This window comes from Rosa rugosa, chromosome 1 (genome assembly GCF_958449725.1).
Source record: "Rosa rugosa chromosome 1, drRosRugo1.1, whole genome shotgun sequence".
Taxonomy (NCBI): domain Eukaryota; kingdom Viridiplantae; phylum Streptophyta; class Magnoliopsida; order Rosales; family Rosaceae; genus Rosa; species Rosa rugosa.
In genome coordinates this window covers 48880352-48904174 of record NC_084820.1, presented here as the reverse complement: position 1 = coordinate 48904174, position 23823 = coordinate 48880352, and the positions used below count along the sequence as shown (strand labels likewise).

The following is a 23823-nucleotide window of genomic DNA, read 5'->3' as shown; positions in this document are numbered from 1 at the left end:
AATTGCATGTGAAGCTGGGTTATACTAATGTTTAGCTTGACCATAATTTGCAATCATGAATCCCGTAGGTTTTATTTGTATTTGTTTGGTCTATTATATGAAGATCTTTAAATTATGAAGTTGGGTTACACACTAAATATTGAAAATTGAGATTTTAAAAATACTACAACCGAATACATTTTCATTTTTTTTGTATTTTCATACGGCAGTACCGGACGCGTTTTTGCCGTTCTCGTTTTTGAAAATTGTTTTCGGAATAAACTACCAGACACATTTTCGGATCTCAAAAATCCAAATAGAATTTATATGGTTATGATTGTTTTGAAGTTATTTATATGTTTTATTTTCCCCTGTTTTCAGAGTCTGGGTGGCTCCACCTCTTGGTCATGTCAAGGTTAACTTTGATTGTGCCTGGCGGTCGTTAACCAAGAAGTGTGATGCCTGCATTCTGGCCAGAGATTCCAACAGGGGCCGCTTAGCTGTTCGTATTGTTTCTCATGTTTTTGAGAATATTTTGGATGGTCTCTGCTATGCTGCTGTTTGTGCAGCTGATGTTGGGGCCGAACTTGGTGGTCCGTTCATTTTGGAGACCCAGTCTGCATCATTGTACGAGGCTGTTGTGTTGGGACGAGATGGGCTGTTGTCTGCTTCGTCAGCTGCTCGTGTTGCACACCTGCGCTCCCTTCATCTGAACTGGTCCTTGGTGGGCAATGCACAGAACCACGTTGCTCATCGGCTGGCTTACATGTCTTTGAGGGAGACATTGCCAATTGACTAGGCCGAGCAGCTTGAGATTCAATATCCTGCTTGAGTAGTTTAGTGGATATTACTTAGGTTTTTTTTTATTTTTAAAATGTGTATTAAGTAAATGACATTTCTAAGACCTTTCTAAGTAATTCATCACCGATCGATTAACTCTGGTTTCCCCAGTCGAACAAAATCCCTATTTGCTCCTTGAGCAACAAACCTGACAGAATGATAATGACTTAACTTACTCCCATAGCAAAATAAAGAGTCTGATAACTTGCAAATCATGTGTGGGATATTGGCCCTGCCCTTGTGGTATCAGCACTGAGATCATCCCCATTAATTCAGTTATCCTTTCAATAAATCATGCTCCAGAAGCAATATGTCACCTAATGACTGTAATATCAATAAATTCAGTTCTTCTCCAATCAACTCAACAGAAGTCCCAGTCAACGTGCTCCAAGTAATAGCTACACAATGCTAATGTTCATTGGCTCACAACTCTCTCCCCTTGCTGAAATATAGGTTTGATGTGAAGCTATGCATTTATTGAGTGACTTGTTTATGAAACCATGGATCAAGGTGCCCAACATCTTTCTCAGAGAGAAAAGGTTTAATGCTTCAATGGGAAACTTACTTCAGTCAGTGAGGTATATATGCACCCTCGATAAATTTATAGATAAGATGAAATTGATTGAATTGGATAAAACTTTAGGAACATGAAAAAATTTATGTACATGTTAGAACTATAATCAAAGGTGGGTGTGGTGAAAGGTCTGTAACATATATAATCAACTTCCAGTGATCCAACATTAATTTCCTAGTTATGACTCAGTTGGAGCCTAGTAGTGAGCATGTCAGAAGACCAGAAAGCTGATCTAAATTCAACAGACTTTCCCTTTCTAACAGTAATCATTACTCATTTTCTTTTAGATATCGACAGGATCAGCACATCTTCTCTATACTATTCTAACAGTCATGAGTGAACATAGATTGAATCGTTTGCTCTGCAGAATGGCCGATTAACTTGACAATGTTGTTGGTTCAGTTTACTCCTACTGGAAGTAGGCCAGACAGATGTCATAGATACTCTCTACCTATTGCATTACTCATTTTAGCTCCTATTTTACAGTCGAAGTCATGGTGTAAAGCAGATATATGATGAGCAATATGTAGAATTGTCAAAATATTCATTTCATCAGTCTCTAAGAGGAAGTTTCGAGGCAATTAATAAACGAATTATGAAACTGGTGTTTTAAATTCGAGCATGCAGAAATAATGAACCTGCAGAATAGCAGAGAATAAAAAAAAGCAGAAATAAAACCTGAATCATTTCTCAATCTATATTTGTCGTCCTTGCGCAAGAGCCACTCTAATCTTGTTTGTATCGTTCCAATTTTATCAGATGTCCCTGAAGAGACACACCTATCTGCGAGCTAGTTCGATAAAAACATCTTGTGCTGGCATTACTTTACGATGTGGGACTATGAGAGATTTTTCCTAAAAGTGGTTGGTAAATGTTTTATTGCTTAACCTATTTTAACAGCTCATATCTAAGTCAGTAGTTGTGAACTTGTGACCAATCATTATATCAATCTGAAGGTCTTGTTACATGCTTCAATGTGATTGTAATATTATGTAATGATTTAAAGCTTTTATAAACTAAAATTGAACTTGAAAAGTCTTGTTAATACACTAATAAAATCAAGTTTTTATCTCGTCTTCCTTCAAATTTTCATTCCATGGGCTTCCGTTTCCTTAGCAGCTCACTACTCGTATCCTTGTCATGCTCACCTCACCACTGCATCAAGTCATCATGGTGCTCTTCTTTGGTCCTATGAACAATTTTTTGTCTTCCCCCTCTTATGAGACCAAGGAAGGATGGTGACATGGAGAACTGAACTTCAAGAGCAATGAAAATAATCAGCAACCATCTCGCATACACACTATAGATATTTCACCAAATTGATGATTGATCCTTCCAGTAAAGCATCCTCCACTTCCAATACGGAGACTGGAGACAGCAGCAGTTAGACAGCTAAGGAGTCTTGCTGCAAGTTTGGAGAGAAACTTAGAAGAAGATCATAGACGTAGATGTATAGCCGTATAGCTATCTTCTTCATAACAGATTTTTCAGTTCGCCAAACACCAAATTCATCATTCAAAAGCTTCAAACCCACCGGTATAGGCATTTATGGAACAAAGGACATGCAGCATCCTTCTTGTTAGGTTGTGTGGGTTTTTAGGTTGATCCTAAAAGTTCCATGTTTTGAGAATAAAATTAAATTTTCTTCTAAGAAATTTCTTTAACAACTGGGGTCTCATCAAGCAAACAAGATTGTCACTAGGTATTGCGACAACAATGTCATAATATTCGAGAAATATGCGCCTATAGCTAGACAGCTAATTTTATGAGGAAAAGGGGCCAACAAGACTGCTGATTCAACGTTTTTGGGACAAAAGTGAGACCTTAACCAATTCCTTGGGCCTATTGTTCTTTCAAAATTCTGGTAACAAATCACTAAGTAATCAGTATCATATCCTATATGAGAGTTCTTGTAGACCAATTTGTATATGTATACTATAGTTCATCTTTAGCAACTTCATCTTTTGCTTTCACATGTTTGTTGATTGATGTGGCCAGGTCCTTCAAGCTGGTTTTCGTAGAAAGCTTGATCTGCAAATTTTAAAAGAATTTCATACATAAAATGGTCTTTTATGGTCTGAAGAGTAAATAACAGCAAAAATGGAATATGTTGTGACTAATTACCGGGTTCTCTTTATTATTGGCTGCATAAAATAAGAGTGTTGGATAGTCATCTACCTGCAATGGCGAACAATCAAAACAACATAAACTTCTTAGAATCACCACACTAGCATCATATTATCTATAAAGTTCACTGTCATTTGATGTTCATCAATAACATGTCAGGAATTATTGAATTCATAAGAAATTAGGACTAACACAATGGCTTGTACTATTTCTAAGGCACCCAAACAAGGACTAACAGAATGCCTTATACTATTCTAAAGGATCCAAATAAGAACTAACAGCAATGATTGGATTGCACCGATCACAAAGCTATTAAGGCAAAAAGATGAGCGGACCTCTAACACTAACAGCACGAGTAGACAATCTAAATTACTGAAACAAGGTTTGCTCAGAGATAGTCCTCACAGCGACGACCACAAAGCTATTAAGGAAAAAAGATGAGCGGACCTCTAACACTAGCACAGCACGAGTAGACAATCTAAATTACTGAAACAAGGTTTGCTCAGAGATAGTCCTCACAGCTACGACCACAAAATTGTAATAAGTTCACATCTATATCTCTTTAATGCTTATCCGACATCTAATCTCCTAGATTCCATGAAATGCTAGATTTTCAATTAAATGTCATAAACAAAAACGTGATGCCAAAAATAACACATACTTTCAGTTTTGGATGTTCATTTGCAGAAGCATCTATCTTTGCGAAGAATAAACTATCCAAATTTTTGAAATGCTTAGCCAACTTCTCGACGCGCTTGCTAGTGGTCTCACATGTGATGCACCATGGTGTGAACACCTGTTTCACAACAGTGATGAGAATTATATGCGAATAGGCAAAATAATCTGTCTCTATAGATAATATAGGAATTCTTTAGACAATTAAGGTCGTTTCTTCCACTCTTTTTTTTCTCTTTTTTTTTCTTTAGGAAAATAAGCAGGAAGGGCTTGAGCGATGAAGATGTAAAGCATATTCCAAAAATGTATGTTATTTTGAACAACTCTATACTTTGTTTCAAGTTGGTCATCTTTTGTTTTCAAACATACGGTACTTCAGCTTAGATAATAATAGATTGTCTACTAGAAGGAGAATAATGTACATACCTCTAGTAGAACATTCTTGTGGTTATTCAAAATCAAGTCATCAAATGTCTTTCCAACAGCGACATGGACAGTTTCATTGGCCTGCAAATTCGCAGCAGTACAGAGTAGTATGAAATTTAGATACAGGATGTTTTTCATAAACTGTCTAAGAAAGAGTTGACGATTCACAGCTTTTGAGTGACTTAAACCAACAACATGCATGTGATAAATCTATCAGATTATGAAATTAGCATTGAGATTATTCATTGTTTCATTGGTTCTGCCATAAAATAAACTTATTCAGGTGAAAGATAATGTAACACACAAAGAAGCAAACTATATAACTATTGTCAAAACCATAAAAGAAATTTGGAAGCTTTCCAAGACTAGTTTGTCATCTTTGATCCAAAAGCTTTTAAGGGAAAAAACTACTCACGTTATTAGGTATTGCTTGTGATTTGAAGTATGGAGACAAAGTGCCATGCAGAAGCCCTGAGCAGAACTCCTACAAAAGCCACACCAGAAATTTTAGGTACCAACTTAGTTATTTTTCTTAAGGAAAATATGGTACATGAGAAAGTGAGAAACTGTTACCTCTATATTGCTTGGTGTTGGATTTGACTCTAATAGATATTTAGAGTTGACTCGGACATCAAAAGCAGCCACCTGTGCAGAAAACAAACAAAACAAGATAAGTTATAGCCTTGGTAAATATTATTTAGCACAGAGCAAAACTTCATAGCCAACATGCATGTCATTCACAAGTTGAAAACTAACCACAGTGCTCTCTGCTTCTTCAAGCCCAAATAATGTTAAATAAGGCTTGGCAAGGTTTTCATCTGTGATGTCTATATATATAAACATTATCTGGATCAAGAAAGTGATAACATCATCAGTCGATCTACCCAATTCATTCAACAGTTTCAAATTTAGTCCATTTATGTACCTCTGACTTGAATTGTCGAGCAATATCCTGAAGAGGCTCCAGAAGCTTCTTGAATTCATCTTCTTCTGCAAAGACAATGACCTAGGCAACAATGAAAATGAGTCACTAGATCAATAACCTTTAAGTATGTTTTCCCACTTCCACTGATATTGGGCTTCACAAAAAGTACAATTCTCAACAGTTAATCTAAGCCCAAATATAGTTGTTTGATATATAATCTGCATTTTATCTGTTTTCAAAAGAAATTTAATTCATCATAATCAAATGATACAAAAAAGGTGGGGAACCTGCATATTGTCATTTTAAGCATCTTGAATTACTGAAAGAGTGAATGGAGAGAAATATGTCCCTAATATTAAAAGATGCACAAATTGTTAGAAAATCCTAAACTTAATTATGGGTTATTGTTTCTAAAATAATTAATTTCAAGAAGGTCTAGTTTCAGTTTATTTCAGCTATATTCTGAGTCAGATTTATATATGATCTATCTTTTCTTTTTCAATACTATTTCCCAAACTTCAAATTTCCATTTGTGACAAGGTACACGGTAAAGAAAACTAAATTAAACATACACATATTTATGTATCTACATATGTAAGTAATAAAATGTTGAAAGAGGTAAGTATATCACAAGTATCAGAAACCTGAAGTTTAAGAGGGCTGGAGTAAACTGTGGCAGAATTTGATTCAGTCAGTTTGTTAATTAATGGAAACTTGTTATAGTCCAAGAACTTCAATATTTGCTCCATCTCAAATGTCCCTTCTGCAAACCAAACAAATTAACAATTACATCATCGAATTTTGACTCACTGGCATAATTTCAGGAAATGTGAAAAAGGAAAAATTCAACTATGCAAGTTAGCAATACCAAGTTCAGCCTCGTTACATGTTTTCACATAATAAAACTCCAGTTGACTACAGATAATATGCAAGGAAAAATCAATTTTCCTTACCTATTTTATGTATAGGTGCGGAACAACAACAATAACAACAAAGTTAAGCTAGAAACAGCGAGAAATTCTGTATAAAGAGTCGGTAACAAATAAAGGTTCCTATTTGCCAACTCACCATATGCAGTGTATCTTTCAGCCTCACTTTTCACAATTCCAAGGAAAAGATTAGCTGGTTTTACATTTGGAAAGAGAACATTGGCAACATCAATGTCGCTTACTTCTACGAATTGAATTGCATTGTCAGCTGTTGCTGCTTTCACAAATTCTTCATAGTTTGGCCCCTAATTCCACAACAAATGAAAAGGCCCAAAATGTCAATAATATGCAAACAAATTGACAATCAAGGCAGAGATCACAAACATCCCACTCAAGAAACCACCATGTACCTCAAAATTTTCAAACAAACCAACAACAAATATATGATGCTTCTTGAGAAATTCTTCTGCCGCTGGCACCGAGCTTATCCTAATAACAGGCTCACCAGTCTTCTTCCTTGCCCATATCACTATTTCTTCCCTGAATCAAGATTTGCCCCACAAACACGTTAGTATGACATATAGGTCTTAGATATTCATAAATTGATTTCTATGCATACCAATGAATGCAAATTGTTCGAAGACATGTTGACAAGTAGGCAGCAAAAACTGATATTCAACCACTACTGATAAAGTTACTTGATTGAAGTTGAACACATACATCCAACACAAGAGACAATAACAAGCACAAAGATTGCGGCAATGACAAGAGACAGTGATATAACCGACCAAACTAATATTCATTTAGCTAATCCCAATTATTTTAACACAAACATATTCACAATTGAACAGTTTTGGCAAAGTTATAAGCCCACTTACGCAGAAAATCCACCGGTGTACACTTGAGAGGTGCCATTGACAAACAGAAGCAGGGTAGGGAACCCTTTGATCTCAAGCAGCGACGCCGTTTTGGGATACCGCTCTGCATCAAGCTTAGCCATCACAAGAGGACTCCCCAATTCACTGAGTGAAGTTGCAGCCTCAGCAAATTGAGGCATAAGCTCAGCACTTCTGGCACACCAAGGAGCATACCCAAGAACCAGAACAAACTCATTCTTGTCAATCACCCTGTTGGTATTGTCATGGTTGAGCTCAAGAACAATCCTCTGGGCTTTGGTTAACAGCTCTGCCTCTGAAGACCTCACATTAGGAGTCCCTCCTTGCTCTTCTTCTTCTTGTTCCACTTCATCATCTAATGCTAGTAACTCCTCCAATTCATTATCTTCACTTTCAGAAGTGGTGGGTTCAGAGGCTGTGATTGAAGCTGGGAAATTGACTAGTAGGAGAAGGGTGAAGGCTAAAAGGATGAATCTTGATGTGGGTTTTGGTCTAAACATGGTGGTGAGCAATGTGTGAATGTGGGTTTGTGAGATCTATGGAGTGAAAGATAGGATCTTTGTAGAACAGGGAAGGGGGTGTGTGTGAAAACTGAAGCAGGATCTAAATGTGAAGGTCTAGTATCAGTCAAAATATATTGGAAAGGTTGTGCAGTCTACCGCCTTTAATGCCTTGAATGATGCTATTGCCTAATATATATCCCTAAAAATATTGTGTTGTGTGTATTACCTCATTTCATTTTTGCAAATGAAAAAATAAAAAAGAAATGGACTTAGACATAGAAGAATAGAAGATTGATGGCCATGCGTATCGTGGTAGCCACTACTACAACCTTGCCATTTCTATTATTATATTTATACTTGGTTGATAATTGAGTTTGTTCATAACCCGGCCCCTCTTGTTTGTTATCCTATAATCCTATATTACCGTGAAACTTTTGTGTTTTACATGGCTCGCTTAGGAAAAGAAAATTCATGTGGAGTTTGGTTGCACTGTGTGTGTCTGCTTGTGAAGATGTGTCATGTGTAGTTTCATCCTCTTGTTATTTTGATCAATGCGCTTTGCTTTGCCGATATAAATTTTTTACATGATGCGGTTGCTAGCTTCACTATATCCTTGGAATAACTATTTTGGTCTCCTATTTGTTTTGAGCAAGCCGTATGATATTTTGATCAAAGTATGTAGTCCTCTAACAGATGCAATTGGTCCCGTTTGACAATCAGATCGCAGATACATGAATTGGGATGTATTGCCCTTGAGAGTCCCCCATCTATAATACTGTTGTACATGTATATTTGCATTCATACATTCACAACATATATGGTAGAAACAATACCATCTCATACATGTAACGTACATTTACACGAGTTCAACCTATTTACATCCATTTATTTGCACAAATGCATTACACAAAAGAAAATTATCAAAACTAGTCCTGCAGTAACAGATTCTCAAAGTAGGGTTGTTTCTTCAACAATGATGCTCATTGAGGTAAAGACTATAGATATATGTCAGTCGTAAGTGCATGAACTCTGTTTCAACTTGAGGGCTTTGGTGACAGCGGGATCTATAACCAAAGGACATGAGATTGCCCTTATGTGCTTGGTTTTCACTAGATGTCCAACAACGTAGCCTCGAGACTTGATTTCAAAATTTAGAGTTAATGGAATTGGAGCCAAAGCACCAGTCGAAGAGTATTTCAAACTTGATCCAGCCCCATACAGAGGAACCTTGGTTCCTTCAAAGATCACTGATACTGTTCGGGAGCTCTTTCTTGGCTGGTAGTATTTCTTTAACTGCAATAACAAATTTACTTACCATGATGAGCTTCCAATACAATTGGTTCAAGAAGCTTTACTAGTGGGTTCAAACCCGTGGCGTATGTTAATCCTAACTATATGTATTCAATTCAACCCTCAAGTGAACGGGCCAAATTGAAACCCTTAGTATGGCTAAAAAGGGTTTCGGTTTTTGAAATCAATTAAACCCTTTAGTGTGAACTGACCAATTATATTTCGATTAGTTATGAATTGCTTGATAATAAATGGAGATTCAGGGGGTAGAGAGTTTCTAACCTGACCAGTTGCAACAGAAATGTCTGAATAGAGAAGATTGATGGGTGTGGAGCTAACATGAATGCCAAAAATTGAAGCAGGGTTGTGTACAGTGAATCTTAGTGAGCCATTCACTGTCAGCATCTTTGTTGGAACCCCTGAAAAGTCTGAACCCTCGCCAACATAGACATTGCTAACTGTCAAGCTCTGCACATTGAATCATAAATTCTTCGTTTAGGGATTGATTTTCAGCAGAGAAAGATAACAAGACAGAAACCAGTGTGTGCAAATAGGTAAAACCGCCCAAGGAGCTTCAAGGGCAGGGGTTTGTGTTACAGTACATGTAGCTATGTCAAGTCAGTAATATTGCTGTTCCAAACTCTCCCCAAATAGACCATTCAATCTTACCATATTAGCAACAAATCACTAAATACTAAAGCATAAACTCAATACCATTATACACGTAGGCATAAGCCTTGGAACTGCGTAGTCTTGAATGTACGCACAATGTCAACACAAAAAAAAGCAGCATAATATCATATTCACTTTCCCATTTGCTAAATAAACCAACTTGCGAGGTATTTAAAGAAGGAAACCTAAAATGTCCAATACTTACAGGCACCTCTTAGCATCACTATGTAGATCTTGGACAAAATTCACCAAGAAAATTTTCATAATGACTTGAACATTTTGGAAAACTTGAACTAAAAAATAGACAATAAGTTCTCAATTAGCATACCTTGACTAAAACCTCAGCTTTGAAAGGCTTGCTTGCTCCCCAAATGATTAAGCAGAAGATAGTAAACAACACCACAAAGCCAAAGAGAGCAATCAAGATCTGCATACGCCTCGACAAAGCCTTATCAAGATCATCATAATCCCCTTCTTCCATAATCACTTTACACTCCGGCCACCCCTTGTCGTTGTTCCTTTGCTGCTTCCGGCTGCCCTTCCTCCCCGAGGAGGACCTGAACATCCCCGAGAACCGGCTCGCGGAGGAGTTCCTTGAGTGCCGGCCGAAGGAGGGGTGGGAGGGTGACTCCATAGGGCTATTATTGTAAATTGGAGTGGCCTGCATTGAGGAGGACTTGTCTCCATCATGTGAGACTTGTGAGTCCCTTGAAGGGCTTTGAACATAGTACACAGGAACCTTTGGGGACCTTGATGGTGATGATGGAGCTAAGCTAGTCATATCGGACTCAGACTTTGTTGAAAGCATGATTGCTTGTAATAACTGAATGCAGGAAAATCACCGAGTCTCAAAATAGTTGGAAAGGAACAAGAAGATACTAGTGAACTGATCGAGTTGAATTTCACCAAAGGTCTTAGTATCTTAGCAGATTCTCTGATACCCTGAAAAAGTTTCAGAAAGATATCAACATCGATCTTTCCATGCTATAGTGAGAAATTGAAGAACTAGACCAAAGCAGGGAACAGAAATTGGAAACTCTTTATGAAACTTACAAGGCAAGTTTTGCGCAAAGAAACGGTTCTGCACAGATTCGAAGAGCAAGAAAACACAAGTAATTTGAGTGAAAATTCACACAAAGTTTCAATCTTTCAGCATATTCTCAGACACCCAGAAATTGTTTTCAGAAGATAGTGAACTAAAGTTGAATTCTGTACTAGAGAAAAACTGGAAATTCCCTGTACGAAACTCTCTATCACAGTGAAAGGACAATAATCAAGAGCTATCTGCTTTCTCGATCTCTGTCTCTGTCTGCCCCTATGTATGCAAAGCAAAGAGAGCAAGTGAAGTGAAGCTTTCCATTTTCTCTCAACAACCAATAAGAGAAGCCAAGGAAGTCCCACTTGACACTCACCACACCTTGTTCTTTAGGCTTTAGCAAAGACCATGCCACCAGTTGTATTTGGAGCCTTAAGTGTCGGCAGCTCTCAAATTTTCATATAAAATTCATAATTGACAAACTAGTTTAAATGAAAGAGATAATATAATCTGTGGATGTGTGACAACGATGCTCTTAATGAGACTTATTTGTTAGATGGAGGTTTTGACAAAATACGTACCTACCAAGATTCGAGCATGGTGTCTTCTTCTTCTTCAACATGTTTTAATTAAATGGAAAAATTGGTTAGTTCTCTTGTATGGTGTTTCACGTTTATGTCTTTTTGTGGGGTAGTACATCTGGAAATGTGAATTTATATGTGCATTGTGTGCTAAATTTCTAATCATGACATCGAGCTCTTTTTATGAACCACATAACCAGGTACGTCTGTGCAATTGTGCAAATGTCAAGTACCTACTCTTGGCACGTGCGAAGTCCGCATGCCGTGGAATGTGGATGATGGAGATCAAGTTCTAGAAATGCGATTTAATTGAAACAAGAAATTAGGGAGAATAATCTTGTAATTAATATGCAATTGCAATATTGTATAAAATTTGACCAAGTTTTTCTAAATGCAAAAAAAGTAGTTGGTTAAGGGTAGAGAGAGAGGTAAACTCGAGAGTTCGCAGACACAAGGCGGTAATGATTGTTTTGCTGTAGTTTCCAGTTAGCAATGACGTCTTCGAGTTTGATTATGAGGGTCAAAGATAGTGATGGTACATATGCACTTGTTTCCAACAAATTAAGGTGTTTGAGTTCGTGTGTTCACGTTAAATCGCAATGTACTTGCAGCAGTTGTTCTACACAAAGTGAAGGCAAGCCTTATATAATATTTGGTTTTTAAAGTTCACAAACAACTCTTATATCTCTAGAAATCAACTCAGATATTAAAAATTAACTAAATAAGATAAATTTAAAAATTGTTATTGTTTAATTTTTTTAGTATTGTAATATTAAATATTGAATGTTAATGCTTTTGTGATTTTTCATAAATTACATTCTTTTGATATTTTCTAAATTTTTTGACATATTTGTTAAATTAACTTAAGATCAATTCCCAATCAAACTTAAATTAAGCTTCAAGTTTTTCCATAATCGAGCCAAATTAAACTGAGTCAAGCTCGAGCATATTAAAAATTCAACTCAGCTCAGCTCGTTTACATCTTATGCAATGACTTGCTTTTATTAAGGTTTAGATCAGTGATATTAAACTTATACAAATAGTTAAACCAAGACTTTTAAGTATTGGACCACAGTTAAACTTATCAATTTGTTGAATCAAAACAAAATATAAAGTGGTTCAAATCTGAGAAATGGACCACAGTTGGTTAGGCCATTGCCGTCTCACGTGTACACCATTGTTGAAAGCCAAAACAGAAAAGGGGGAAAAAACAGTGGAAGCCTTTCTCTACTATCAGAGCCAGGTTTCGATCCTGGGACCTGTGGGTTATGGGCCCACCACGCTTCCGCTGCGCCACTCTGATTTGTTGATAACATTCCCTATTAATTTATATTTGATCTGTATGGAAAGAAAGAGGGACAAATCTCTAGGCAGTCTTTTTTTTTTTTTTCTTTGGAGTCAGTATTGTAAAGGGACCTATTGTAAATTGGCATGCCCGAGCTAAACTTAGTTTTAGATACTTGACTATAACTTAGATAAGTGAAGAGGTTAACGTCTCTCCTTCGAAAAACACCCAATATATTTTTTTTTTTTTTAATGAAAACAGCCAATATAAATTATTACCCTCCAATAAATCACACCTTCTCTCTACAAATCTATATTAAAGATTGTCTAAACTGAACTTAAAGATTGTATAGAGAACAAACAGATCACTTCTCATCCCTGAAGTACGACAACATCCTTGAAGCTTCAAGATCAAATTTTCAATAGTTTTTTTATTATTATTATTAATTTTTTTTTTTTTTTAAAGATGTGATCAAAGGGTTTCACTCATGCCCCCATGGTGACTCAAATCCATGACTTCATACATAGGTAGTGGGTGCTCTAACCACTGAGCTAACACCACTTCAATAGTTTAAATAATCAAGCACATAAATATCATGACACCACTATTACTGGAAACTATAATTCATATTCAAGGACTGATGGGAAAGTTATTTGTGACCAAATCAGTGAGGTGGTTGAATGGGGCGTATTGTGAGAATACATAATATTGTGATACAATGAAAAATGTAACTTGATGTAAGAGTTTATGATTTTTTTTTTAAGGATTAATTTCAGTTTGTCTCTTAGAGTTGAAAATCATATTAGTCCCTGATTTTTTTTTTTTTTTTAATCAAGCGCATCCCTACACTTTTCAAATTCATCTTCTGTGTCTAATTTTTAGTTCTCCGTCAAAATTTGACGTTAAATGCTGACGTGGCAATGACAAGTTGACACATTTTTCAGCAATACAACCCACATGAAGGGCAAAATGGACGTCTCCTCCCTAATGAAATTTGGTGATCAATCTCGTTCCTCTTCCCTTTCCTCCTCCTCTTTCTCTTTCTTTTCCTCTACCACTGCAAACCAATTGAAATCGAAATCGAAAGTCCCATCAACCATTGACCTAAAACCAATTGAAATCGAAATAGCAAAACCTAGAATTTTTAGTCCCCAAAAATCCCAGATTTGGGCTTGGAATCTAACCGAAACAGTATAAAGCTGCCTCTTCGAATTCGCAAACTGCTTTGTGATTTTCGGATTCGAAGCTCTGTACTTCTCAATCTCTTATTTCAACCGAGTTTCTCTCCTATCCTTCCCTGTAATTCACCAGCTAACACTGACTCACCGGCCATTTATCACCGAGCAAATCGACCGTCCACTCTTCTACGGTCACGGGGATCCAATCCTCTTCTCTCTGCACCCACCGCTGGCCATCTCTGGTTATCTCTGCAAGACACTACAGCCACACCATTTCAATCCACCGGACACCCTTGAACTCTACCTTCTTCGTGGAAACTGTTTTTCCCGACACCCAGTTCATCTTCTTGTTGCAACACCAGTCATCTCCACACCCATCTCATTTGTTAGACCAAAAGATTGGCATCAACAAAGCAAGGCCCCATTGAGCTTGGTGTTGATCGAGGTGGGGTTTGGGGACGGCAGGGGGTTGGGTGTCACCGTACAAGGGGATGTGGAGGTTTAGGGTTGAGAGGGGTCCGATGCCGAGGTCGAAAATGAGGGTGAGTCGGTTTGGGTTAATTTGGAGGCATTAGGATATGGATAAGTGCTGATGCGAGATGGGAATGTGGGAATTTTGCTCGATTTGGTGCTTTAGGGTTTCGAGGGTGGTGGTTATGTGTTGAAATTCAGGTTTAGGTGCCAGCTCTGTGATTGTTGGTAGAAGAGGAAGAAGAAGATGAAGAAAAATGGGTCAACTAATAGGACAATAAAAATGGGGGGTAATAAGGGAATTTCAACTGTTCAATGGGAAAATTGACCAGCTGTATAAGGCCACGTCAGCATTTAAATTCCAATTTGGATGGAAAACCAAAAAATTGACATGGAAGATGAATTTGGAAAGTGCAAGGATGATATTGATTAAAAAAAAGATCAGGGACTAACATGATTTTCGACCCTAAGTTGGAGGAGACAAACTGAAATTAGTCTTCTTTTTAATTAGTTACAAGCTAGCTCGGACCATTTTTCAATTATTATCTTAATTTTTTTTTTGTGAACAATTAAATTTCATACTTAATGCTCATCTTTGACATGTTCTTAGAGCATCTTTAGCAGACTCTCTATTTTGGCTCCTTAGCTATTTTGGAGAGCATGTTTAGCTTTTTATCTATTTTAGCAACTGCACCAGACTCCTAAGTGGCTCTCTAGTATAACTTTTAGCTATCTCGCTCCTAAATATAGAGAGCTTATAATTTAAAACATTCATTTTAAGTTATTTTATGTAGTTTATAAATACATTTAAACTATTTAATCTTCATTTAAAAAATAATATAAATTCAAAACTAGTTAAAATAGATAGCATTGATGTAGACGTAATTTTAAAGTGGCTAGCTAAAATAACTTTTTAGCTACTTTAGCTAAAATTTAACTCAAAAATAGCTAGCATTGCTAAAGATGCTCTTAATATGAGTAAAGTTAAATTGGGTATTTGAAAGAGATTTAATAAGAAAATTTTACTTTCTAAAAAGTAAATAGGAGAAGTAAAGAGCATGATAAGTCAAGTGAATAAATAGGGTAAATTCCTTCTATGGTACCTAAGGTATGACCAATTGGACACTTTGGTACCCAGTTTTCAAAAGAGACAATTTGATACCTGAACTTAGACTTCGTTTGACACTTTGGTACTTCTATTAATTTTTCAGTTAAATGTAAGGATAAAATTGACATTTAGAATATATATATAAATAAAAACTAAAAAACATGAGTTTTGTGGGCTGATAGCCATTCTTCATCATTTTATGGGAAAATTTTAGTAAGAAAATTTTACTTTTTAAAATGTAAATAGGAGAAGTAAACAACATGATAGGTCAAGTAAGTAAATATGAAGAACCCAATATAAAAACTTTTTATTATTAAATTGGCTTCTTCTAAATGTCACTCCTTTATTTGAAGCGAGCTTACAAGAGGAAAAGAATCTCTAATCACTAACAAATAAATGAAAGTGTAGTAACCAATGTACTTAAATATGGTATGATTGAAGACTCTTCGATCAAATAATTATTCAAAATTTTCCGTACTAATTTAATTTAGGTTGATGATATATAAATATAATCTTCAAGCTTCATAGGTAATTAGGAGCCTCCCCTCTTCTGAAAAGAGACCTAGGGTTTTCCCCTTTTTCCATCTCTGTGTCTCGTTCGGCGGCTCTTCCCATGGCAAGCCTCCAACCTTGTCGAGGGTGGTGTGCTGTCAGACGGGGTTTTCTTGAGGCTATTGCTCGCAGAGATTTTTTTGGGAGGGTTGCTGCTCCATGCTTTAGCATGTTGGTGGAGGCTGTGAGTTTCTGGTGCGCAACCTCTGAATGCACGGTAGTTTTGGTGTACAATGGCGGAGCTACGTTGATGGTATCATGAACTCGTTGGTGACGGGGATTGGGGCTGGCAACGTGGGCCTGGCAGTGCAGGTGGTGCCTTGACGGCGCAAAGCATGCGCGTGGTCTTGGCGATTGTGCAGCGCAGGTGTAGCGGCTTGGTAGTGGAGGCATGGTTGTGGCAGCCTAGATTGGGAAGCGATGAAGTTGCTGACGTTGCAATTGTGGTGTGGAGGAGATTGGAACTAGGCTTAGGTTTGCCAAGCTTGCTGGGCTGGAATATGACTTTCTTTGGGCTTTTCTTTCTAATAATTATTTTTTTACTTTCTAATTTATTTTTTTAGGAAGCTATGCACTTTTTGTGTTTGCAATGTGCCTATTTTCTATGAGTTTCTTCATAGGTATAGACTCACTTTTCAGTGAGCGCTAAGTTCGAATATGGTAGGTTTATCCTTATGTACCACTGTAGTCTTTACCACAAATCCTTGATTTGGTCTCAGCTCGTCAGCAGAACGGTATGTAATGACCTACTTGACATGAGTTTTTGGTTGAAAAAACTCATGCCATGTAGGCCATTACTTGACATGAGCATGAGTTTTATTGATGAAATTATCATTTATTAAAAAAAAAAAGTAATTAGGAGCATTTTTTTTCTTTTTATTTATTGATATAGAAAACTCACTAAATTTAAAATAAAATATGGTTCAAAAATGTACATGAAAAATTGGAGGGTTTGGGTGCCCTGACTCCTCAATTACTAAGGCCATCCACTCTCATTTGGACTTTTGGAGAGGCTACCCTCCCTGTTTTGGACGGTCAGTCCAAGTCCCTGAGTCTAGACTGCCTCGTTTTCAGGAGGACATGCAGCATTCCCAGATTGGTCTGTAGTTCTGTACCTTTTTATGTCCAAGAAAATTGGGTCTAATGGGGAATGATGAAAATGGCAATAGTAAAATTAATTTGGTAAGATAAGAGGTGACGAGATAGCCAGTAAATAGGAATGACGTGGCCATGACTCATCCTAGAATCACATTAAAAATTCAAATAAAAAATTAAAGTTAAAACAAGCCCATTAAGTGAGGAGAAAAAACACTATTACTTCGGAGAGAGAAATTCTTGCCTAGGGCACCCGCACCACGTGGCAGTGCGGCCTTCCAATCAGAAGAAAGAAATTTTTCTCTCTCTTTTGAAACTGCCCCTGGTTTTAATATAAAATACCCAAAATACCCCCTACTTGGACACTGATTGGACCGCCGCACTGCCACGTGGTGCGGGTGCCGTACGGAAGTATCTCTCTTGATTGGATTCTGTGCCAGCTTGGAATCTCCCTAGTTAAAAGCCCTCTGTGTCCTCCTGGCTTCTTTATCTATGGTCCCTGCCATTTCTTCTACTACTAAAACAGAAAACTAATCTTCCTTTGCTTCTTGGAGATCAGAAGGAAATCATAATTCTGCAAATCCCAACTGGGCTTTCTTTCATAATCAGAGAGAGAGAATGTTGGAAGGCAAAGCTTTGATACAAGACACAGACATGCCAGTGAAGATGCAGATTCAAGCCATGGCTTCTGCTTCTCAAGCTCTGGATCTCTATGATGTCTTTGATTGCAGATCCATATCTGCCCACATTAAAAAGGTACAATCTTTCCCTTTCATTTCATCCAAGTTTCAAATTTAGCTTTTTGGGTATGTTTTAAAGTACTTAAATTTGTGGTTTTGACATCAATGTCTTGCAGGAGTTTGATAAGAGATATGGATGTGGCTGGCAATGTGTGGTGGGTTCCAATTTTGGGTGCTTCTTCACTCACTCCAAAGGCACTTTCATCTACTTCACTCTTGAGACTCTCAGTTTCCTTATCTTTAGAGGTGTTTCTTCTTCTTCTTCTTCCTGATCTTAGTCAAGACATGGTTTGGTAGAAATGAACAATTAAGTACTAGAGGAAGGCATAGAATGAGCCCGCAAAGCATGTAAATTTTCCTTTTCCTTTTTACCCTGAACTGGAGGAACTGGGTTTTATGTTTAAAAGTACCCAGATGCCCAGCTTTGTAGTGCTTTTTCTATGTAATGGATTGCTCAGCTTAGCACTTTACTCACTCTTAGGGTCTGTTTGTTTGGAAGGGAATGTGATTTCTGTGACATTTTCTATTTTTCTGAGCTTGAAGGAAAGTAGACGGTAGACCCAAAACAGAGGAGAAGGACTTTGTTTTTATTTTGTCATTTTTTACTGGTTTGAGTTTATCTTTTTCCTTTCTGATAAGATGGTTTGCATTTATCTTGATGATGTCAAGCTTTTATTCAAATGTGTTGGCGCATTGAAGAGATTGTTAGGAATTTGTCCTAGACCTGGATAGAGAGCAACAATAGGAAGTTGGCATTTGCCAAATAAAGACACGTCTCAAATTGATAGAACTTGGTGCATCATTAGTAGGATAATGATGCCCCATTAAACTTCCAACCAGTTCTATCTCCATGAGAAATGGTAGTTTAATTTTCTCTCTACTCTTGGAATAATCATCTGTTTTAACCAGAAAGTTACTGTAAACTTCAAAGGTTGTCCTTTTAGTGGGAAGACAAACTACTCTTTATCATTTTTGCTCACCAATTATCGAAAATTTGAAATATTGCACAACTTTCAATCGGAAGTCGGAAGCCACTGGAAATGATGCCATATTTTGGTGGCTTTCCTCAGAATGTTAGATATGAAAATGTAAGAACTCGGGCAGTTATATATCCACTGAATTGTTACCTGATTTTCTTAAGGATTTTGCTGAAATTTTCCATTTTGCTCAAGCGTGCAACTTAGTTTAAATTTTTTAAAATTTTGTAGGACGCGTATGTGCCAAATATGGAGTTGGAAAATGAGAAAAAATTAAAAATTTTATACTCTTCGGTGAATTTAAAAGCATTCTATGTAGTAGTCTTCCTCCTCTATCATTCACAAGTCTCATGTCCCTTTCATCTCCCTCCCCCTAATTTCTTTATCAGAAAGTAAACATACCAACAAGAACTAATATCTTTCAACAAAAAAAAGAAAAAACAGAACTAATTTGTTTCATATATAATTATGAATCAACCAACTATCATATATATATATATATATATATATATATATTTATTTGCTATATGGTCTAATTATGCAGATGCTATAAGACAATCAAACAAATGATATATAAGTACGACCGATCTTCACAGTGAATTATAGTGAATCAAATGAATGGACAGCATTGGGAAGAGTCTCGACTCTTCAGAATCATTGAGATATGTAGACATGAAGATTATCCTCAAGTAATTGACTCTTCCCATTCCCCATGGGTATAAAAGAGGTTATGCCTCGTATCTGCAGAAGCACTCCAAGCAATTGCATACATTCCTCATCATCAAACCTTGTGCTATTCACTAAAAAATGGTAAACTTTTAAGTATGAGTATGTCTTAACGTGGTGTTGTAACCTAATTAGTATTTGTTCATTGCAGATCATCATTCGACTGTGCTTCTGTATCTGCAGGCATACTAACTTTTGATTATTCTTTTATAAATTTGATGACAAGCAGGTATGGGACTATGAAACTAAAAGTTGTGTGCAGACTCTAGAAGGTCATACGCACAATGTAACAGCTAAAAGTCTTCATCCTGAACTTTCCATAATAATTATTACTTCTTAGGATTGGGATTATGGGATTAAGTCTTCAGATATTTCATCTTCACCATTTTCTTTTGGATAACCATCTCCACTATTTACAGCACAGAGGAATAGTATTGTTTCATATATCACTAAAAGCTTAAGCATCTGAAATACCAAGACACCAAGTGTTCACTTCAGGAGCTTTTGCTCTGGTGTATGTAATATACTGGCAGTGACTCAGTGAAGTTGTGCATTTATATAAAAAAAAGTGTTCACTAAATTTCAGAAGAAATCAACAATACATGCAAAAGTAGCGGTGGTGTTCTGAGCAAAGTACCAACAGAACACTACTACAAAGTCAAATCCTAGAACTTGAATTTAGATTTTTGAGAGCATGCATTATATTCTTCACACACCTAAAATCACAACTTGTATATGATTCCAAGTGTAGGAAGAATTTTTGATGTTTGGGGTGTGAAGGAAGTCATTAAGCGAAGAGTTAGAAGATTAGGATATATGAGTGCACATTTTCTCAAACCCCAAGGACTGCTTGTGCTCTATCTTTTTAACCATGTGCGCTATGCCTACCCCTCCTGTTCAGAAACATAATGCATGTAAATAAAAATCTATATCTTGGCCTTGAAATGAAGTTAAGAGGTAAAAAAAAAAAAAAAAGTGATCCATATATGTAAAATTGATGCATACCTAATGTGAGTGCACTCACAAATATTGTCAAAGATAGAATGAAGATGATCAGAGATGCTCTTCCTAATACTTTGATTACTTTTCCTACTACATGTTGCCCTATGATGGCAGAGACAGTAGCCACACCAGCAAAATAGAGAGCTGCAGAAGAGTCAGAACAAAGAAGTCAATATTAATTTGAAAACATAAAGTTGTATGCAAACATTAGTCATCAATTTATTAACAGAAACGTGAATGCATGGCTAGGAAAGTTACCATAAGGAATAGGAAATCGTTTTAGGAGGTAGTATTCCACCACAGACATGGATGAAGAGAATGTCATGATAAATGTGGCTGTGGCACTTGACACCTACATATGTAAAGGTTCTTACCAAGTTACTTTGTGTAAATTTGAGGATTGTAACCAAAACCAATCAGTGATAGGTATTGTCAACACAGTTACTGTATAGTATAATTAATAGAATCCTGTTTCTCATCACTATTGAATATTGAAAAATGTACCTGAGGAGGGATCCCCATTTCCAAAAACATTGGACCCATAATAAAGCCTCCACCAAGACCAAGCAGTCCACCAACTAGCCCAGCTGCTATGCCACAGACACAATAAGAAACAAGCCTGTAAACTCTCCAGTTTGCACCTGTTTCTGATCCCTTTGATGCAAGTATTCTCTTCCCTTGGGACAGTTTAATTACCTCATATGAAGTTACTGCAAGAGTCACAGGAATCTGATTGATTCAAGAAAGGAAGATATTAATAGTTCTCTTAGTAAGGGTAGAAGATTGTTTTCTTGTTACATGAAGCCATGGAAGTTACCTGTAAGAGATCTAGTGACCAGTATGCCACCGAGCATTTTGCCACATAATTCTGTTCCAACAAGCAAGTTTCCTATCAATTTGATTTCTTAAAGCATAAAAGTGAAGAGAAATTTCAAATTAAAAGCTTGTAAGGAAAATCAACCACAGAAGTACTAGTTCTGTACAATTGACCTTAGCAATCTGCAATCCAAGAATTATGACCCACACAGTAGCAATAATTCCAAGTTGCCTCCAGCCAACATTTTCAAGAATAGAAACCTGTTGGGAGGGTCATAGAAGTCAATCCCTAACCATTCATACAAAAGTATAAGCTTTAGAATAGTGACCTCTCTTCTCTTAGCTTGCTTGGTTTCTGTTGGCTCATTGGTTGTACCACTAGCAGTATTTTTGTCTTCAACGTCTCTGATGCTAACACCTAATTTAAACAGCATATTAGCCAAAGATATCTAGGAAGTGAAGAAATGACAGACTACCCCACCCCAAATCCTATACCCTAAACCTCTAAGATATCTATCTGAGTTAGAATAGATGACACAGATTTACCAGAAAGTGAAGAATCGACCTCACCTTTTGATTCCAAGCTTTTGGAAGCGTCCAGTAAATTCTAAGAGCAATGAGAAAATATTCAGCATTAGATGGATTTGAGAAATGTAGAAGACAAATGAACTATCTATGGGAAGATCACCTTTTTGGTTTTAGTTTCTTTCTTCCATGTCTCAACACCTTTGAAGAAGGATCTAGTTGATGTACCTAAAGATAAACAGAAGGAAGTTGTCCAAGTGTGAATGTGGAAGATTAAAGAACTTTAGACAAGAGAAAAGTAGTGTTACCTAAGAGAATAATAATTAGTAAGATGGTGATCATCCAATCAGAAAGAACAACATTCAGGGAAACTCCAATACTGATTCCCAAAACTAACATTGGTTGGAATAGAACTGCAAGATCATAGTCAATAATTGGCAACTCAAGTGTTGGATGCCTCAGCCTTAGATTGTACAACACAGTGGCAGCTGCTCCGCCAGTGATCATGCCTAGAAAAGCATCCAAACATAAACATGTAGAATTGTATTTGGGTGTTCAAATGGAAAAGAAAAAAAATTTGAAAAATAAAAAAGATTGAACAACAGAAAAATTATTGACTGATGCTGTGATACATTAGGTTAAATTTATTAATTCTGTCCAGAAATATATTGGATTTGATAACAGACCCTATAAAGTTCCATGCAGTTCACTGTATCAAAAAATTAGAAAAAAGGTTATATGCAGCAACATACAATAAGTACACAATACTTACATTTCGATATTGCAGTTGCTGATTTCTGATCAAAGCCAATCATGAGAGTGAGCATTGGAACAAAAATGCCACCCCCTCCAACACCTCCCACACTTCCAAATGCTGCTCCAAGGAATCCAATTATTGTACCAACCACAATTTTCCAGCCAAATCTTATTTCCTGTGAGCAATTTTAATTGTTACTAAAATCTGACCAGAAAGCATATGGTTCATTTTTGTTTAACTGTATAAGAGAGGAGAGTAAAAGATAACAAAAGCGATGGAAACTGAAAGGAGAAAAGTTTAACATGGTTTATCATTCTTGGACAGCATTTGCTTATCAAACACATTTCAAGTCCACTATGCACTATCAAATTTAAATTACTTCAAGACACCATATATTCAACAAAGATGATGTGAAATTTGACTTACAGGCCAGACATGCTTATAGCCAAGGACTCCACCCGTATGCGATTTTGACACGCTGACTAAGTAATTAGATTCAACTTCTTTCCCATGATTCTGACTAGAAGAAGCTTGTTGCTCCAAACTTTCAGTTGCTGAAACAGATGCCACTAAAACAAGAAAACAAATCCCTACCTTTGCTATCAACCTTAGCCTCCACCAATTTGATGATCTGCACCATGCCATCTGATACCTAAGATTTACTTCCACCGATTCCTCCTCAACCCCGAAACTCGAAGAATAACATAGGTCTATCAAAAACTTAGGGTTGAAGACAAAACCAAGTTCTTCATTCTTACTATTTAAGGTTCTGCCGAATTTAAAAGTAGTGTTAGTGGAATAATATCTAGGCTAAAATGAATCGATACTCATGCATGTTTCAGCTTCCTTGGGAATGTATTCAGTTGGAATATACTTTTGCTAATTGTCACCATCATAATAAAAGAGTGATTTAGCATTCCCTTGGTAAATAGTAGAAAAGGAGTGGTACTTTTCCTCTTTGTCTAAAGTTGAAATAGAGTGGTAGCCCATCCCGGCCCGGACACATAAGTCTCCCTCAAACACAGTCAAGAACACAAAAATTCATGTTCAGATTGCAATATTATTGAGGAATGCTAATTGCATCCATAGACTGCATATGCCATGAATGAGAAAGAAGCAAAAGTTTGAGCTGAGGGTG

General features: G+C 36.8%; 4 protein-coding genes and 2 non-coding genes across 9 annotated transcripts; 1 reads left to right on the top strand and 5 right to left on the bottom strand.

Moving 5' to 3' along the window:
• Nucleotides 1-2065: 2065 nt before the first annotated feature.
• LOC133727622 (U6 spliceosomal RNA) lies at nucleotides 2066-2168 on the bottom strand. Its single transcript, XR_009855301.1, has one exon. It is a non-coding gene; the product is annotated as a U6 spliceosomal RNA (small nuclear RNA).
• A 903-nt stretch (nucleotides 2169-3071) lies between these two features.
• LOC133725227 (protein disulfide isomerase-like 1-6) lies at nucleotides 3072-8073 on the bottom strand. Its single transcript, XM_062152390.1, has 12 exons — nucleotides 7354-8073; nucleotides 6886-7015; nucleotides 6615-6780; nucleotides 6191-6309; nucleotides 5547-5627; nucleotides 5378-5467; nucleotides 5195-5266; nucleotides 5037-5105; nucleotides 4622-4702; nucleotides 4182-4316; nucleotides 3518-3571; nucleotides 3072-3424 (listed from the first exon to the last, which is right to left on the bottom strand). Exons 1-12 carry the CDS (start codon nucleotides 7869-7871, stop codon nucleotides 3329-3331), a joined length of 1611 nt encoding a protein of 536 aa, XP_062008374.1. The 5' UTR covers nucleotides 7872-8073; the 3' UTR covers nucleotides 3072-3328.
• A 619-nt stretch (nucleotides 8074-8692) lies between these two features.
• On the bottom strand, nucleotides 8693-11288 carry LOC133739821 (NDR1/HIN1-like protein 13). The gene is made up of 4 exons (XM_062167630.1): nucleotides 10890-11288; nucleotides 10165-10778; nucleotides 9447-9632; nucleotides 8693-9167 (listed from the first exon to the last, which is right to left on the bottom strand). The coding sequence occupies exons 2-4, from the start codon at nucleotides 10642-10644 to the stop codon at nucleotides 8883-8885; spliced, it is 951 nt and encodes a 316-aa protein (XP_062023614.1). The 5' UTR covers nucleotides 10645-10778; nucleotides 10890-11288; the 3' UTR covers nucleotides 8693-8882.
• A 1396-nt stretch (nucleotides 11289-12684) lies between these two features.
• Nucleotides 12685-12756, bottom strand: TRNAM-CAU (transfer RNA methionine (anticodon CAU)). Its single transcript has one exon. It is a non-coding gene; the product is annotated as a tRNA-Met (tRNA).
• A 4869-nt stretch (nucleotides 12757-17625) lies between these two features.
• LOC133739811 (dynein light chain 1, cytoplasmic-like) lies at nucleotides 17626-18367 on the top strand. The gene is made up of 2 exons (XM_062167620.1): nucleotides 17626-17898; nucleotides 17999-18367. The coding sequence occupies exons 1-2, from the start codon at nucleotides 17761-17763 to the stop codon at nucleotides 18152-18154; spliced, it is 294 nt and encodes a 97-aa protein (XP_062023604.1). The 5' UTR covers nucleotides 17626-17760; the 3' UTR covers nucleotides 18155-18367.
• A 1045-nt stretch (nucleotides 18368-19412) lies between these two features.
• LOC133725226 (sulfite exporter TauE/SafE family protein 3-like) lies at nucleotides 19413-23769 on the bottom strand. Of its 4 annotated transcripts, none has more exons than XM_062152386.1 (12): nucleotides 23112-23768; nucleotides 22701-22860; nucleotides 22237-22437; nucleotides 22092-22156; nucleotides 21950-22010; nucleotides 21733-21821; nucleotides 21578-21664; nucleotides 21405-21455; nucleotides 21092-21316; nucleotides 20846-20939; nucleotides 20591-20731; nucleotides 19413-20478 (listed from the first exon to the last, which is right to left on the bottom strand). In XM_062152386.1, the coding sequence occupies exons 1-12, from the start codon at nucleotides 23328-23330 to the stop codon at nucleotides 20393-20395; spliced, it is 1479 nt and encodes a 492-aa protein (XP_062008370.1). In that variant the 5' UTR covers nucleotides 23331-23768; the 3' UTR covers nucleotides 19413-20392. The 4 variants fall into 4 exon arrangements, with proteins under 4 accessions (XP_062008370.1, XP_062008371.1, XP_062008372.1 ...); XM_062152387.1 differs by having other exon boundaries at nucleotides 21974-22010; nucleotides 23112-23764; XM_062152388.1 differs by lacking the exon at nucleotides 21578-21664 and having other exon boundaries at nucleotides 23112-23769.
• Nucleotides 23770-23823: the final 54 nt, after the last annotated feature.